The following is a 14747-nucleotide window of genomic DNA, read 5'->3' as shown; positions in this document are numbered from 1 at the left end:
CATGTACATGTAGGGGAATCCTTGTGCACATGCAAACGTTTTAAAGGTGAATTTTAGGGCACCTCTCTACATTAACCTAAGGGTAATTAGCAATTATTTTATCATACCAGTGTTTGAGACTGACAATATAATTGCTTTAATATGCTGACATTAAATGTTGCATTCTGCAACAGGCTAACCATTATTTCAAATGAAATTTGAAGCATATACCACTTATTTCAAGTGAGTACATGCAAATCCACTCAACTCTAACCACAATCGTATACACAGAGATAATATGACTATAATTAGCACAGTACCTAGTAACCATGCATATAACCTTCTGTTTAAGGACATATCCCTTCTTAGGAGAGTTTGAGCAGCTGCTGAGAGAAGATGGACTAGGTCAGCTCTAGATAGTGGAATGGCACTTTCATTGGGATCCTAAACAAAGAACAAACAAATCAGTTGTAAGTCAATCTCCTTCACCAAAAACAAATCGAAAGACAAAGCAGCTCATCCTGTCTCAGCAATAAAATATATGGAACAATAAAATATTTACAGCAATAAAATATTTCTAACAATAAAATATTCACAGTGATAAAATATTTTCAACATATATACATCTTGTACTTTAGCACTGTAATAATTTGTTCCAACTCTGATAAAATTCTAAATTTATTCTTCATGCTGTTGACACATGGATCTTCTCTAAATCCCAGCTCCTACTCTCAATTCATGATTTATCTGAGCATTCCTTGAAGGCTAAGAAGAGCAGTTCCTAAACATGTCTAGCCACTAAGCTGGTGCAAAATTTTCTAAAGTGGGATTGAAATTCATAAAATCTGTACTTCCAAAATGATTTCTGACACGCGGGTGTAGCCTACACCTAAAACTTATGAATCAAAACTTCAAGGAAAATTCAAGGAGACAGCTCTTGGTTTTTTTTAAAAATTGTTCATAAAAATTTGGAAAATTCCCGAAAACTCCAAGGATAAGTGAAACATTCTGAAATTTGGTGGGCTAACAGTGGTAAATGTGATCTACACATTTACCACTGTTTCACCCCCATAGCTGTAAAAATGAGGCAGAAAGGAGCCCCTGAAGTTTCCCCAATTATAGTAATTATGCACAATTACTGTAACAAAAAAGTAACAAAATTTTGTTACTCTTGTTATAGGTAAGGTAAAGGTAAAGGTAGTCCCCTGACATTAAGTCCAGTCATGTCTGACTCTGGGTTGTGGTGCTCATCTCCATTTCTAAGCCGAAGAGCCAGCGCTGTCCGTAGACACCTCCAAGGTCATGTGGCCGGCATGGCTGCATGGAGCGCCGTTACCTTCCCGCCGGAGCGGTACCTATTTATCTACTCACATTTGCATGTTTTCGAACTGCTAGGTTGGCAGAAGCTAGGGCTGACAGCGGAAGCTCACGCCGCTCCCCGGAATCGAACTTGCGACCTTTCGATCAACAAGCTCAGCAGCTCAGTCTTTAGCCCACTGCGCCACCGGGGGCTCCTATAACTCTTGTTATAGTAATGAAATTTTCACTAACAATGCCCTAGAAACACTTTAGAAACGCCAGCACTCCCTATTTTTGTAATGAGTTTTGAACCATTTGTTTATGGATTACACATGCCTAGCCACAAACAGCAGAAAAAGGTTATCTCCATTTGCTATCTTCCTCTTTATTTGAAGATCTACTCACTAAAAAACATAAATGCATCCTGATAAAGCAAAATGGCTGTTTAGATAGTAGATGTAGCAGTGAGTTACTTATAAACCAACAATTTTGTGCCTAAGCCCCTCTATCTCGCCACCACTACTTTTAAATAGTTTTAGCCATAATATGTACAGATTTGTAGTTAGATCCATCTTGACTAGTGCGTGTTTTTCTTAATACTGAAAAAGCCAAATAATTCTAAAAAATACTTGTGTGGGGAGAAAAGAGGCCAGAATCCAATGAAGTGGGCTTGTTCACAGAAGGAACTACTTCCACCAGTGACAAGTCTTTTCCCTTGACATTCCCCTCATTATGCATATCAAAAACTAGCTCTGGAGATCTGGGGGGTGGGTAGTGGGGGGAGAAGGATCATGCTATCATACTCTTAATAATGGAACAAAGATAGCAAATCAATAGGAAGAAACACAGCATAAGGCAGCAGTTTGGTTAATGTATTTTTTTTTCATTTGCCTATTAGAAAAAGTATTAAATAGATTTCCTGTAAATGAAAAGTTTTTAATGTTGTTGTTGCTGTTGTTGGTCAGGAAGCCTGTTCAACAGATTAAACTGTCTGTCCGTGCTTAAGTATACTGTTCAGCTACCTATTGGGCAATGTATGCAAAGTTTGAGAAAAATCTGAGCTAAGTAACTTTCCATAATATGACTCAATGAGCAGTTTTTTCACAGTTTCAGTATCTGACTGTGGACAAATTTGGGGTTAGGTAGCAATTTCTGTCTCTCCTGTCAGAGTAGCTAATGATATGGGGAAAATTTTGCCTTTTGTTGTATTGTGTAATATGGATTCATCGAGTCAGGAAGGAAATAGTTCCAGATGACTAAGAATCTTCTCTCTGGTGCCAATTGGATATGCACCAAAAATGGATTTGGGAGCAGGTATTAGGTGGATGTACAGGCTGTAGTTTGATTCCTTTCGAAAATATGTTTTGAAAAGTAGAGTCCAATCTCGACATTTATTTATTTACTTAAAACATTTATATTCTGCCCTTCTCACCCCGAAGGGGAAACAGGGCAGAACACAGCATATATACGGCAAACATTCAATGCCGGGACAAGAATTCATTATATGCATACATAAACATTAAAAACATATCTCAGCATTAAAATACACTATTTAAAACCGTCTCAATCATCTGCATCAAATCTAATTGAGCTGGCAAGGTTTCCTATTGATGCTTTACTGTACTGTCCTGAAAGCTTGGTCCCACAGCCAAGTTTTTACGATCCTTCTGAAGGACAGGAGGGAGGGGGCCGATCTGATCTCACAAGGAAGGGAGTTCCATAGCCAGGAGGCAATCACCAAGAAGGCCCTCTCTGTCGTCCCCACCAATCGCGCCTGTGACAATGGCGAGATGGAGAGCAGGGCCTCCTCAGAGGATCTTAATCTCTGTGGTGTTTCGGGGGGGGGGGGGGGGGATGTGTTCAGACAGGTAAATTGGGCCAGGTAGATACTCTGCCATTGATAAATACTTTACTCACCTAGCGTTAACAATATTAAAAAGTTACTAGTGAGCAGAAGAAGAAAAAGATGAATATGAGTGAAATGAGAAGGATTCTTTAGTAACTTTCTGTACATTACTGCTTTATCAATTAAACATCATCACCCATACTCCATGCAAAACAATGTAGCACTGCAATGACTCTGCTGTATGCCCTGTGAAGCTGTACTGGCAAGATAGTTTTCCCTAGCATTCATTTGTCAATGTTGGGTCACAAATTGCTGAATTGAGGTCGCTTGCTTACCAGAGATGAATAAAATGGGAAGAAGAAGAGGACCACCTCCAAAATGTTTCTTTGTACAAGAACATTTGAATCCAGCATCGACACACAGAAAGCTTTGACCTGTGTTAAAATTAAAAAATAGTGTTGCATTTGATGAAAATGAGATCATATGGCTGGTCTGACATTCCATACCACATCATTTTACTGCTTTTGCTTAGCATATTGCTTTAAATTTACATAGGAGTGCAATAAAAATCTTTATTTCTATGTAACAGACAGATTATTGAGTAGTTACAATCGGAATAAGGAGGAAAGGGAAGGAATGTTCCTTATGTTTAACTGTAGACACAACAGGACAGTGCCTTTTTCCAGTTTTTATTTCCTATATTTATTTATTTCCTATATTTTTACCTTGCCCTTCTCACCTCTGAGGGGGGACTCAGGACGGCCTCACGAAAGCATCACAGGATGCCGACATCATAAAAACAATCAACAATCACCAATACATTAAAATATTAAAAACAGTAATCAAAAACAGTTTTCTCAGTTTTATCTCAACAGTATAAATTGTTTATCATACTAGCCATAGGCCATGACATCACATATGACAATATATAATCTTTAAAAGTACAATAAGCACTTTCCAATATAAACATTAAAACTTATTCCATATACTGGCTCTTTAAAATTACAGTAGCAATGACATGATAACAATAACAATGTCTAATTTGTATCATCCCAAATTATATCCATTTCCATTTCTAGCCTCCACTGTGGACTTTACTAATTTAGCTCGGATTTCTTGGGCTGTGACTGCAAATGTGGCAACCTTTAATGTTATATTTTTGGAATAATCCGCTAACAAGTCACAGATAACTGCTAACTGTTGCCATGCTGCCCTTTCTTCCAAAAGGGGTCCCAGAAGTTGTTTTTAGGGTCATTATACAAAGGGCAATGTAACAAATAGTGTATTAAATCCTCTCTTTTCCCCAATCCACAAATACAAAATAGTTGGGCATGCGGGATCCCTATATCTTTCCTCTAGCCAGCCTGATGGCATTGGTTGGAAGCATAGGAGTGTAAATGCTTTTCTAAGGGCTACAGACATTAAGTCTTGAAGATATTGTTGACAATATTGATCACTCTTTAGTAGAGGATACCAAGTGGTGAAACCCTGCTATTTAGTCCACAAGTTGTCAGATGAATCCATCTCAAATATTTTGTCTCTAATCATCTTGTCCAACTACATTAGGGTTGTTTTTTTATCTCAACAGTAACTATGCAAAAAGCATAAAGAACTACAGTGGAAAATGACCAAATGTTGATATTTTTTACTAGCACCTAATTAGTAGAGGAGAAGTCTACTTGTCACCTTGGTCTGTTGTCTTAAACATAATATACCCAATGCATTTCAAGAAACCACTTTGCTTGATTATGTCACAACTTGAAATATGTTGAATAATATTTATTAAAAGAATAAGGCATCCTAAGTAAACTAGGGCAGAGAAACAATACTGCAATGCCAGCCTGCAATGCTCCAGTAGACAGAGAACTGGGCAAAGAGCAACATACTGTGAATGACTCATCTAAGCCATCTGAGCCACAACACAGCTACTTGCCTGGTTAGAAATATATGTGCTTAAAATTTGGCAAGAGGAATGGGACTGCAAACACATAGCTAGCAGCATAAATCTCCCTTTAGCAGCCTGTTTCACAATGGGCTTACTCTAGCTATGCTACGATGATTTTGTTCATCACAGCAGAAAATCAGGGCATACACGAGGATTGCTGCTGGAGACAATGGTGTCTTTTCACAAGATGGAAAGTGACACATTTGTTTGGAAAATTATCTGGCACATATGGTTTTAGCAAAGTGGTGCAAAGAATGAATGAACAGAAACAGATAGCCTCTTGGCTTCTTGGAAGCAATTATACAGAACCCCTAAGTGCTGGGCATACACACTGGACTGACTACTTGTACTATTAATCTCAATGAAAACATTTCATATGCTAATACTTGTAAAATTCTGCCAATTTGTGTGAAATTGGCAGAATTTTATATTCAACAACGTCATGGTGAAGACAGCCAAATAAATCACCATGGATCCTGAGCACACACAAATATAAAGGGAACAAACTGGGTCCCAGGCTTGAGGATACTGTGGGATCCAAATCACCCAAAGCTATAGCCATAGCCATACACAATTTCTTCTCTTATTCGTAGCAGAAGACAGCATGACGGTACTAGTGCTGAATGACAACACAAGACATGGCTTACTTTCCATAGCTAATGTAAAGAGCCATATTTTCATTCCTGCAATGGTTGCATGACAGCAAAGAAAGACACCCCCTTTCCAAAATAATCTGTGGAACAAAAAGAAAGAACATCTCCCCACTATAAACTTTATATAGTGCCCATTATTCATAGGTTTGTTGCTAATAACAACACTAACACGGAAAAAGAGTAAAGGTAACAGAGTTGGATCAGTTCCACTGTGATCTATGGTTTGGCCAAATACATTTATTGTTTATGTAGACACACACACACACCAGAATACTTTATTAGTTATGTAACCTACCGTGAGTTTCCCATCAGTGCCCAGCATATAATTTTGCTGCTTTCCAGATAATTCTCTGTTGATATGACTAACCACAAAAAGGGAGGCAGGTAACCTTATGGAAGGGCTAATGAGTACACTCCCCCATAGTGCTGAATAAAATACTTCTTTGCCAATTACTAGGGACAATTTCACAAGCAAAGCATCTGTTCTGTTAAAAAAAGAAGAAAAATTAAGTTATGTTTCTATAACAATACCATTAAGTTAAAATTCAAATACTTTTTGAGCAGCCAGTGTTTAAAACATTAAAAAGGCAAGTTTCTTCCTAACTCATATAAAATTAAACCTGTAATTTTACATCGCACACCTGATACATAGTTTACTAGAAGGAAATTAAAATACACTGATTTGAAGTACAGATGTAGATGCATTTTGCTCTATCTGATCTAAAACATACACAACAGATTTGGGACTGCCACTGCATTAGTATTCCAGTGCAATCTATATTCCTCTCAATGGATGTTTCTACACATATTACATAAGGTGTTCAGGTAAATATGCAAAATAGAGAGTAATTAATTCTAAGTAACAAGGAGGGAAACAATTCAAGGATTGTGTTAGATTTCTTTTCTGGCTGAACTTAACACATGTCAGAGCCCATGATAAAATGAAATGTAAGTGTAACCAGACCATATATATGTGTTCTCCTCTAATTCCTTTTGTTCTTTCAACTTATTGGCCTCTAATTGGCTCTGTTAATGGCCATTTCTCTTCCACACTTCTCCTTCTTCATCAACTCAAGGCCACATAAGTAATGTGGAAGGGGGGAATGTATGAGTCACACAATGATTGCTCACAAATTGAATACATTAAGAAGACACTTTCCTTCCACTGAGAATTTTTTAGCCTCTGGGTGGTAAGAGGCATAAATGTAGAAGTAATCTTGCTTCTTTTGTTCAAATATAAGACCTGAGACTTTGAATCGGGGGGAAATACCCTTATTGTTATTTTTTTAAGGAAAAAAAAGTATTACAAACTCTCACAACCTCTGAGGATACATGCCATAGATGCAGGTGAAACGTCAGGAGAGAATGCTTCTGGAACATGGCCATATAGCCCAAATAAACATACAACAATCCATTACAAACTCTTTTTTGAAAGGCACACTGAGCAGTGTTAAACGTCTCCTCCACAGAGGTTGAAGGCTATCAAAAAGACTGGGATATGAAATGGAGAAACCTTGGAAATTCCACATCTTTAGAAAAATGAATTCTCAGTGGAAAGTTATACTCAAAACCCCAGAAATAAGGGTAGATCGGGAGGCTCTGCTTTGTTAAGCTCTTTTAATTTGGACAAGCAGTATGTGATTCTTAAAGACATCGTTTTGTTACTCTGTTTCGATATAAAGGAATCTGGTAGATTCTTTAAGACTAACCAAGGAATAGAAGAAAAGAGATTTCTGTGAATCTATAGAAATACTGAGAAACAGAAAATGTTAGAAATTCTTTTTTTTTTTTTTGGGTGTAGATTAGAGGTGACATAGGATTCCTTTATATTTCTTTATGAGGAAGCTATAATAAAACTAAAGGAAGAATTGTGAAAACATGCAAAACCCTAGTTACATACAGATTAGACTACTATCATAAGTCCTTGAAAAGCATTTAGAAACTGCTGTTGCTGCAGAATGCTGACTGGAGCTAGGCGTTCAGAACGTATTACAACTATTTTGTTTGATCAGCACTGGGTGCTGCCATCTCTATGCTGAAAACAAAGTGCTAGCTTTACCCAAATTCTTCACCATTGTTTCTGCTAGGAAGGGCTACTGGAATCTGCAGTCCAAAAATCTGGAGCAATACATGTTTCCCAACAAGGTTTGGTACCCAAATCCTAGAGTACTCTTTTATGCGTACTCAGGCAGGAGTAGGCAAAACATGACACAACATATGACCTAATACATAGCCCTTCCAAGGTCAATGTTGTGGTTCACAGTGAGCCACAAAAATTCCATAGCAAACCAGAGAAAAAAAACTTGACCATAGAGATCTATGGGCTTCAGTATATCCATGAAGCAGGCATTTCATTTCCTTCATGTCACTTTAAAAATCTGTGTTTAAGTATTTTTCCAGTTAGGGATCATAGACTGATAGAGTTGTAAAGCGATCACAAGGGTCATTGAGCCCATCCCCCTACCATTCAGGAACACACAATTAAAGTACCCCTGACAAATGGCCATCCAGTCTCTGCTTAAAAACCTACAGGGAAGAAGACTCCACTTCACTCCAAGGCAGTGAGTGCTACTGTTGAACAGCTCTAACATTCGGATGTTATTCCTAATGTTTACGTGGAATCTTATGGTGAATTGCCCTATTGATTTTATGTTAGTTATATGTTGTTGATTTGAGTTTCGGTTTATTTATGTAAGGCATTGAGTTTTGCCGTTATTTTTGTGTAAACCACTTTGAGTCCCCCCAGGGTTGAGAAAAATAATAAATTTTCCCTGCAACTTGAATCAAATGCTTTGTGTCCTAGTCTCCAGTGTAATAGAAAACAAACTTGCTCCCTCATCCTTTCAAATATTTTAACATAGCTATCATGTCCCCTTTCAGTCTTCTTTTCTCCAAACTAAACATACCCAGCTCCTTAGCCATTCCTCATAGGGCTTGGTCTCCAAAGGAGGTAAGCTACTTTCATAAGATTATAGGAATCCACAACTATGACAAGTTTTAACTAAAGAACAAACACTTGCTTCAAAGAAGAACTGTCACTTGGTGCCAAATTTTAGATGCACAGCAGAGATGGGGATGCAGCCCATGTTGGGTTTCCATCATAGCTGCCTTCTCCTAATCAAAGGCTTTGTTTGCAATCCCTTGATTGGTTGAGATATGGCAGCCAGTTACAAGGAGCAAGGCCATCTCAATGGTGGCATCAATCCTGTGAAACGTCCTTCTAGGTAAGGATGTGCCATGTCTCTGCACTGAGCGCTTTTAGCTGTTTAGTTCAAAGAAGACCTTCGGCTATATTAGCGGATGTGCGGATGTACACACACATTTCATATTCATTCTGTTCACTTCAAGCTGCTTTTTAAATTTTCTGTTTTTATATATTTACTTGAGTTTTTGGCTTCTTGATTTTTTCCTACTCCATAAGGTAGGTCATGCTTTCATATATTGTGTAATATTTTATTATTATTAATTACATTAATTTTATTTTTAAAATTATTCTTATTATTATGTTTATTATTATGTTTATTTATGCCTTTCTTTATCTCTCCCGAAGGAGACACAAAGTGGCTTACAATTAAAAATATGACCACAGAATTTAAACTATACAAATAAGGAAGCATTAAACAGAATTAAACATAACAGCATTAAAATTCACAATTAAAATCCATTAAAACATATTCAAATCTAGAAATCATAGCACCCCCTGACTTACTCTTAAAAACCTTCTTAAGTCTCTTTAATAAGTAAGTCTCTTAAATAAAAGAAAACTCAAATATTTGCAGAGAGAAATTCTCCCTGCTGAGGCTTGATATGTCTTTCGGTATTTCCAAAAAAAATTCCTTGCAGTTAGTGCCAGAGAGTACTTTCCTGTTGAAGTCTTATTGATCTTGCTAAATACAGAAATTGCTGGCCTGATTGTCTCTCCTGCCCTGTTCTTCTTTTAGAAGCTATCTTCTCCTATATCACCAAAACATCTGCAAGAAATCTTCTCTGTGACACTGCATCTATGTTCAACTACTGGAAGGGGCTAAATCCTATTAAAAAGTTAAGTATTTTTTGCAGTTTAGTGCTCTCCAAAAGTAGAAGACACTTACCTCTCATAGATTTCTGACCCTTCCTCTAGTCCAGGCAGAAGCCCAATTAAGAAGGCTTGGAGACTTGGCAGCAGGGACTTCTGAAGTGGGATAAAATACTTCTCATATAGACCAAGAAGAACAGGCCTTACTGACATTGCTGCATTTGCAAGCAAGGGGAACAGGCCTGAGCTGTAGGGGAGATGAAGAAAAAGACTGGTTGGCTTGACAGGGGAAAGAGTTAACTGATGGCTGAGCTTCATTTAGACTTGGGCTCATCTTTTCCTCCTCTAACACAACCATTAACACGTTTTAAGACCACTCCAGCCTTCTACCCTCTTTAAACTCAAGCAAGCTAGGATTAGTCTAAGCCATCATTTGCTGGAGGAAACGAACGCCAAAGATGCCTTACTTCATCAAACCATAAAGACTAGCTGCAGGGAGGTACTGCATTGTAACTATGGTTAATCTAAAACAGAACCTTCCAACTTCCTTATTTCAGCTGCAGCTGGAGGAGCAGAAGGGAGGTATACAAGCTCCAGGTACACTCTAATTCTCATCTTCATATTGCTGAAATGTGGTGTGACTGCCACATCCAAACACAAAACTGAACGATTAAAAAAGAACCTACATTTCCATCCTACAGTAGCATTATTGCAGCTAACCTGGCAGTTCAAGGCAGCTTAGATCTGAGGTATAAATTGTGAACTTCGAAGAAAAAAAGAACATTACCTGTATAGAAACAAGTCCTTTGCAAGCCATTTGGTTCCAATGATTTTAAATATTATTTCGTAAGTTTCTAGTGCTTTTAGATGCACTCCACTAGGTAAAGCTGGATGTAAACACTGAGACAATCTTTTGCTGATAATCAGGCGTCTTGGTAAAAGGGAATATTTCAAATTACTTTGAAGAGCCTGTAAAACAAGGGTGGAAATTGTATTACAACTTACATGAACACTAGTCAGCAAATAGTAGAAAAGCTATAGTTTAACAGAAATTCCTAGATTGTCACTTTGGCAACTTTGTTGTAAAAACTGTTTTGAAATACCAATATCTTGAAAGTGTCCTCAACTTCATATGCAACTTTACCACGGAATAAAATCTTGATCTATAATTCAAAAGGTGACCACCTTTTTTTTTTTAAATAACAAACAATTCAGAAAGTTACAAGCACAATAACAGTAGCTACAGCTTATCAGTCACTTGTCTGGAAGGAGATGTTAATACAAATTAGAATAAGTAACCCTTTCAAGTATGTGCTTGATCCTCAAAACAAGGCTATGCTGGCCACTCTAATTATTTGTTTGTGTCTTACATGTGAGAAAATTCCCTAGAAGTGCTGACACATTTACATGTAAGGGAGATTAAAAAACTGTACCATTTTGAGCTTTGGTCAGTTTACATATGAAAATTAAACAGAGCAACTCACACACCCTTAACAAATATTTTATATGGCTATCTGGATACTTACCCACACCCTTGGCAACTATGTCTTCCTTTTTATAGCAAGAATTATATTTACCAACATTAATTAAATTAATATACATTAATTTATTATGTATTTACTATGCGCTTTTATACCCTGTCCTTCTCATCCTCGAAGGGGGACTCAGGGCAGCTTTACAACAGGCAACCATTAGATGCCAAACAAATTCATTAAAATATACAGTTACAACTAAAACAGCAATTAAAAACAGTTATAAAACATTCAATTTAAAAGATTTAATTTAATTTCATCCTGCTGAGACCATCTCTTACATTTATATATCTAGAAATGTAAAGCATTATAAGCACAATATATCTTGTGGGCCAAACACTTGCCACCTTAGCCTTCAAGGGCAAGGAGTCCCCAAAATTTGGAGCAGCTACTCAGTAGACCATTTTTCTTGTCGTCAGCAAGAACAAAACATGTGAGGATGAGAGAAACAGGTCATAAGAAAAATATATCGAGCTATTTCTGTAAGAATACTGTGGAAGGCAAAGCACTAATAAAATGTTTACAGTTCAACAGCATTTTAGTTCTAGTCCTGAGCACAGGGCAGACATAGCTCTATAACTTTGGTCAATCATCGTTTGAGAAAAAACCTTCTCCACTTGATTTTAGTGCAGATGTAGACATGTCTGTAAAGAGACCATCCTTAACATTCCCTGAAACAAAACGATTTGAACATCATTAGTCTCATGCTGCAGTGTCCCTAGAATTAACTAGCTGTCATGTCTACAATAGAGGATCCTGTTAGCAAGGAAGACTCCCTGCTCCAAATATGAGGATGGTGATCAATGGTTACTTCTGAGGAGCAAAGTCTCTCAAACTCACAGAAGAATTCATTCCTGAACTCATGCAGTGTGATCTTAGATCCCTATAGTCTACAAGAGTAGCACTATATCAAGGTCCAGCCTCAATTTTAGTTTACTAGATAGAATGCCCAGTTACACAGAGGTCTCCTTGGGAGTAAGAGTCTTCTTATGATTAAGAGGTTTGCTGAAGTTGAGGAGTCTCTTCCAGGGAGATACAATGCAACAATATATTATATTATTTATTCACACACTTGTTTACATTCTAGCAACTCAGCCACAAAAACACCAGAGCTTTTGAAATTAAGGACAAACATGTTATTACTTATCTTAGGATGTAATAAAGTAGCTCTCCAAATATTGCTGAACTGCAACTCTCTGCAGCACCATCTACCAAAAACAATGGTGAGGAACAGTAGATGTTGCAGTTCATACACATCTAAAGGGCTACATGATTTCCATCCCTGCTGTAAAGAAGTCTCCACCAGTAGTCTTTCTGCTACATTCTAGACAAAATACAGTCTCTAAAGACTCAAAGGTACTCTTATCTAGCTGCAGTAATCCAATCTAGATATAAGTGAAGCATTGACAAGTCTGACCTCATTTGCAAAGGACACAGCTGACATGTCATACATGGGAAAAACACTCAGACACAACCCGAGTATCTAGCTTCAATCCAAAACTGTTAACCTACGGTATCTCGTAAAAGGGAGTACTACTCCATCTAAGATTAATTTAATTTCCATTCCTGAGTCAGTCTGCCTTGTGACCAGAAGCATCTCTGTCCAGCTTGATTATTTTAGCTTATTAGCCCATTACTGCCACTAAAAGACCAACAGCAGCAACTTCCACAACACCGTATGAAGAGGAGAAATATAAACCCCTTCCCAGATGCTCTCTCATAGCAGTTTCATGCAGATGTGGGAAGTAAAATAAAATCTGGAAGCACATCTCACATCAGTGCACAAGACTCCAATTAGAATCTCCTGAAACCACCATTTGCACTGAACCACTGAGGGAAGACTGGATTACTATAAATGGTAATTCCCAAATTCATCCTTACACGGCAGTTGACAAAGATATCAACAGAACTCACAGGGACATGCTTCTCCAAGACGGATTGTCTACTAGGGCAACCAAAGCTGCCTGAGTTACAAACCGACGACCAATTTCCAGTGGATCTGGAAAATCTATGGACTATAACACACTGGAGACTAGCACAATGAACACAGCTTTATTTAAAGTAGAAGCTTCATTTCAGCCACTTTGAGTCTGAAAGACATAAGCCTTCTTTCTAAAGATGTCTTTAATGTACCCACCACCTAGTCAGTTCTCCCCTGTCTACCGTAATGAATGAGAAGAGACCAGCATCAAGTCTACCATATTTTCAGGCATTTCAGGGTAACAATTATCACTGGTTAAAACTATAAACAATATTCAAGATATATAAATCATTAAAATAGCAAACAGGATATAACAAAGTAGCAGCAGCAAATAAAAGAAACATGATTGTTGGTGCATTTTGCATAAATTGTACTTTCTCACCAGTATTTAAAAGCAATCCCAAATAAAACATGTTACAAACAATTGTGATTGGGTGTAAATAGGTCAGTCATAGAATCGACTCATAGAGCTGGAAGAGACTTTGTGGGCCATCCAGTCCAACCCCCTGCCAAGAAGCAGGAAAATCACATTTAAAACCCCCGGCAGATGGCCATCCAGCCTCTGTTTAAAACCCTCCAAAGAAGGAGCCCCCACCACAGTATTATAAAGGCAGTTTTTCTCTAGGCAAGGCTGCAGTTAATGGACAAACTGGTTGACAAACTCCAAATGTTTTAGCTATTGCATCTCCACAGAAAGCTCCAAGTCAAAAGGTCTCCCAAGCTGTATTCTTAACTCACAATAGTCATTTTGTCTGAATTGAACTGCAATTTGCTTATCTTTGCATATTCACCTGTCCCAGTAATTGTCCAGTGAAAAATGTCCAGTCACTACGTTTTGGCAGAATATTTTCACGCATTACCAGTTATGAAAAGGTGCTACACTGCCTCAATCTGAGACTGAACTAAGTAATGCAAGGGACTCTACAAAGAAACTGCTCCCCAACAACCTCAATAGAAGATAAGTTTTTTGAAGTTCATCAGGCATGCTAAAATTTGCATTCAGTAACTTTCCCCTTACATTTTATGCAATTTTAGGTTCTTGTGGGTTTTTTCGGGCTATAGGGCCATGTTCTAGAGGCATTTCTCTAGAGGAGAAATGCCTCTAGAACATGGCCCTATAGCCTGAAAAAACCCACAAGAACCTAGTGATTCCAGCCATGAAAGTCTTCGACAATACATTTATGCAATTTTAATCATAACTCTAAAAACATATCCCACACTTAGAAATATTTAAAGATAAGTGCTGATTTCCACATAAAGGTTTGAACTTCTTTGAATGTAACATTTAACCCATTGGTTCCCAATCAATCATTTCACTTCCAATACTTATGTTATACTAAAATTTAGTTTACTAAATATGAGTCCAAAAAACTCACAAGATAAGAACATACTCTATTCATAGCAGAGATTGGCTACTGTGGCAGATAAATAAAGTCAGTAAAATCAGAAAACCACTTTTGATTTTGAAAAGCACTGTTAAGGTATATGAGGGTGCAT

General features: G+C 37.6%; 1 protein-coding gene across 5 annotated transcripts in view; it reads right to left on the bottom strand.

Annotated features, from left to right (window-relative positions):
• DOP1B (DOP1 leucine zipper like protein B) overlaps nucleotides 1-14747 on the bottom strand; it is an 80313-nt gene that overhangs the window by 49726 nt on the left and 15840 nt on the right. For all 5 annotated transcript variants that reach the window (XM_060770354.2, XM_060770357.2, XM_060770356.2 and 2 more), the window contains exons 3-7: nucleotides 10525-10706; nucleotides 9814-9984; nucleotides 6018-6207; nucleotides 3460-3558; nucleotides 300-423 (exon numbers count right to left, since the gene is read on the bottom strand). In XM_060770354.2, coding sequence (XP_060626337.2) covers nucleotides 300-423; nucleotides 3460-3558; nucleotides 6018-6207; nucleotides 9814-9984; nucleotides 10525-10706 — 766 coding nt within the window. The remainder of the gene's footprint in view (nucleotides 1-299; nucleotides 424-3459; nucleotides 3559-6017; nucleotides 6208-9813; nucleotides 9985-10524; nucleotides 10707-14747) is intronic.

This window comes from Anolis sagrei, chromosome 3, assembly GCF_037176765.1.
Source record: "Anolis sagrei isolate rAnoSag1 chromosome 3, rAnoSag1.mat, whole genome shotgun sequence".
In the NCBI taxonomy this organism is placed as follows: Eukaryota; Metazoa; Chordata; class Lepidosauria; order Squamata; family Dactyloidae; genus Anolis; species Anolis sagrei.
This window is presented reverse-complemented; position numbering and strand designations above follow the sequence as displayed.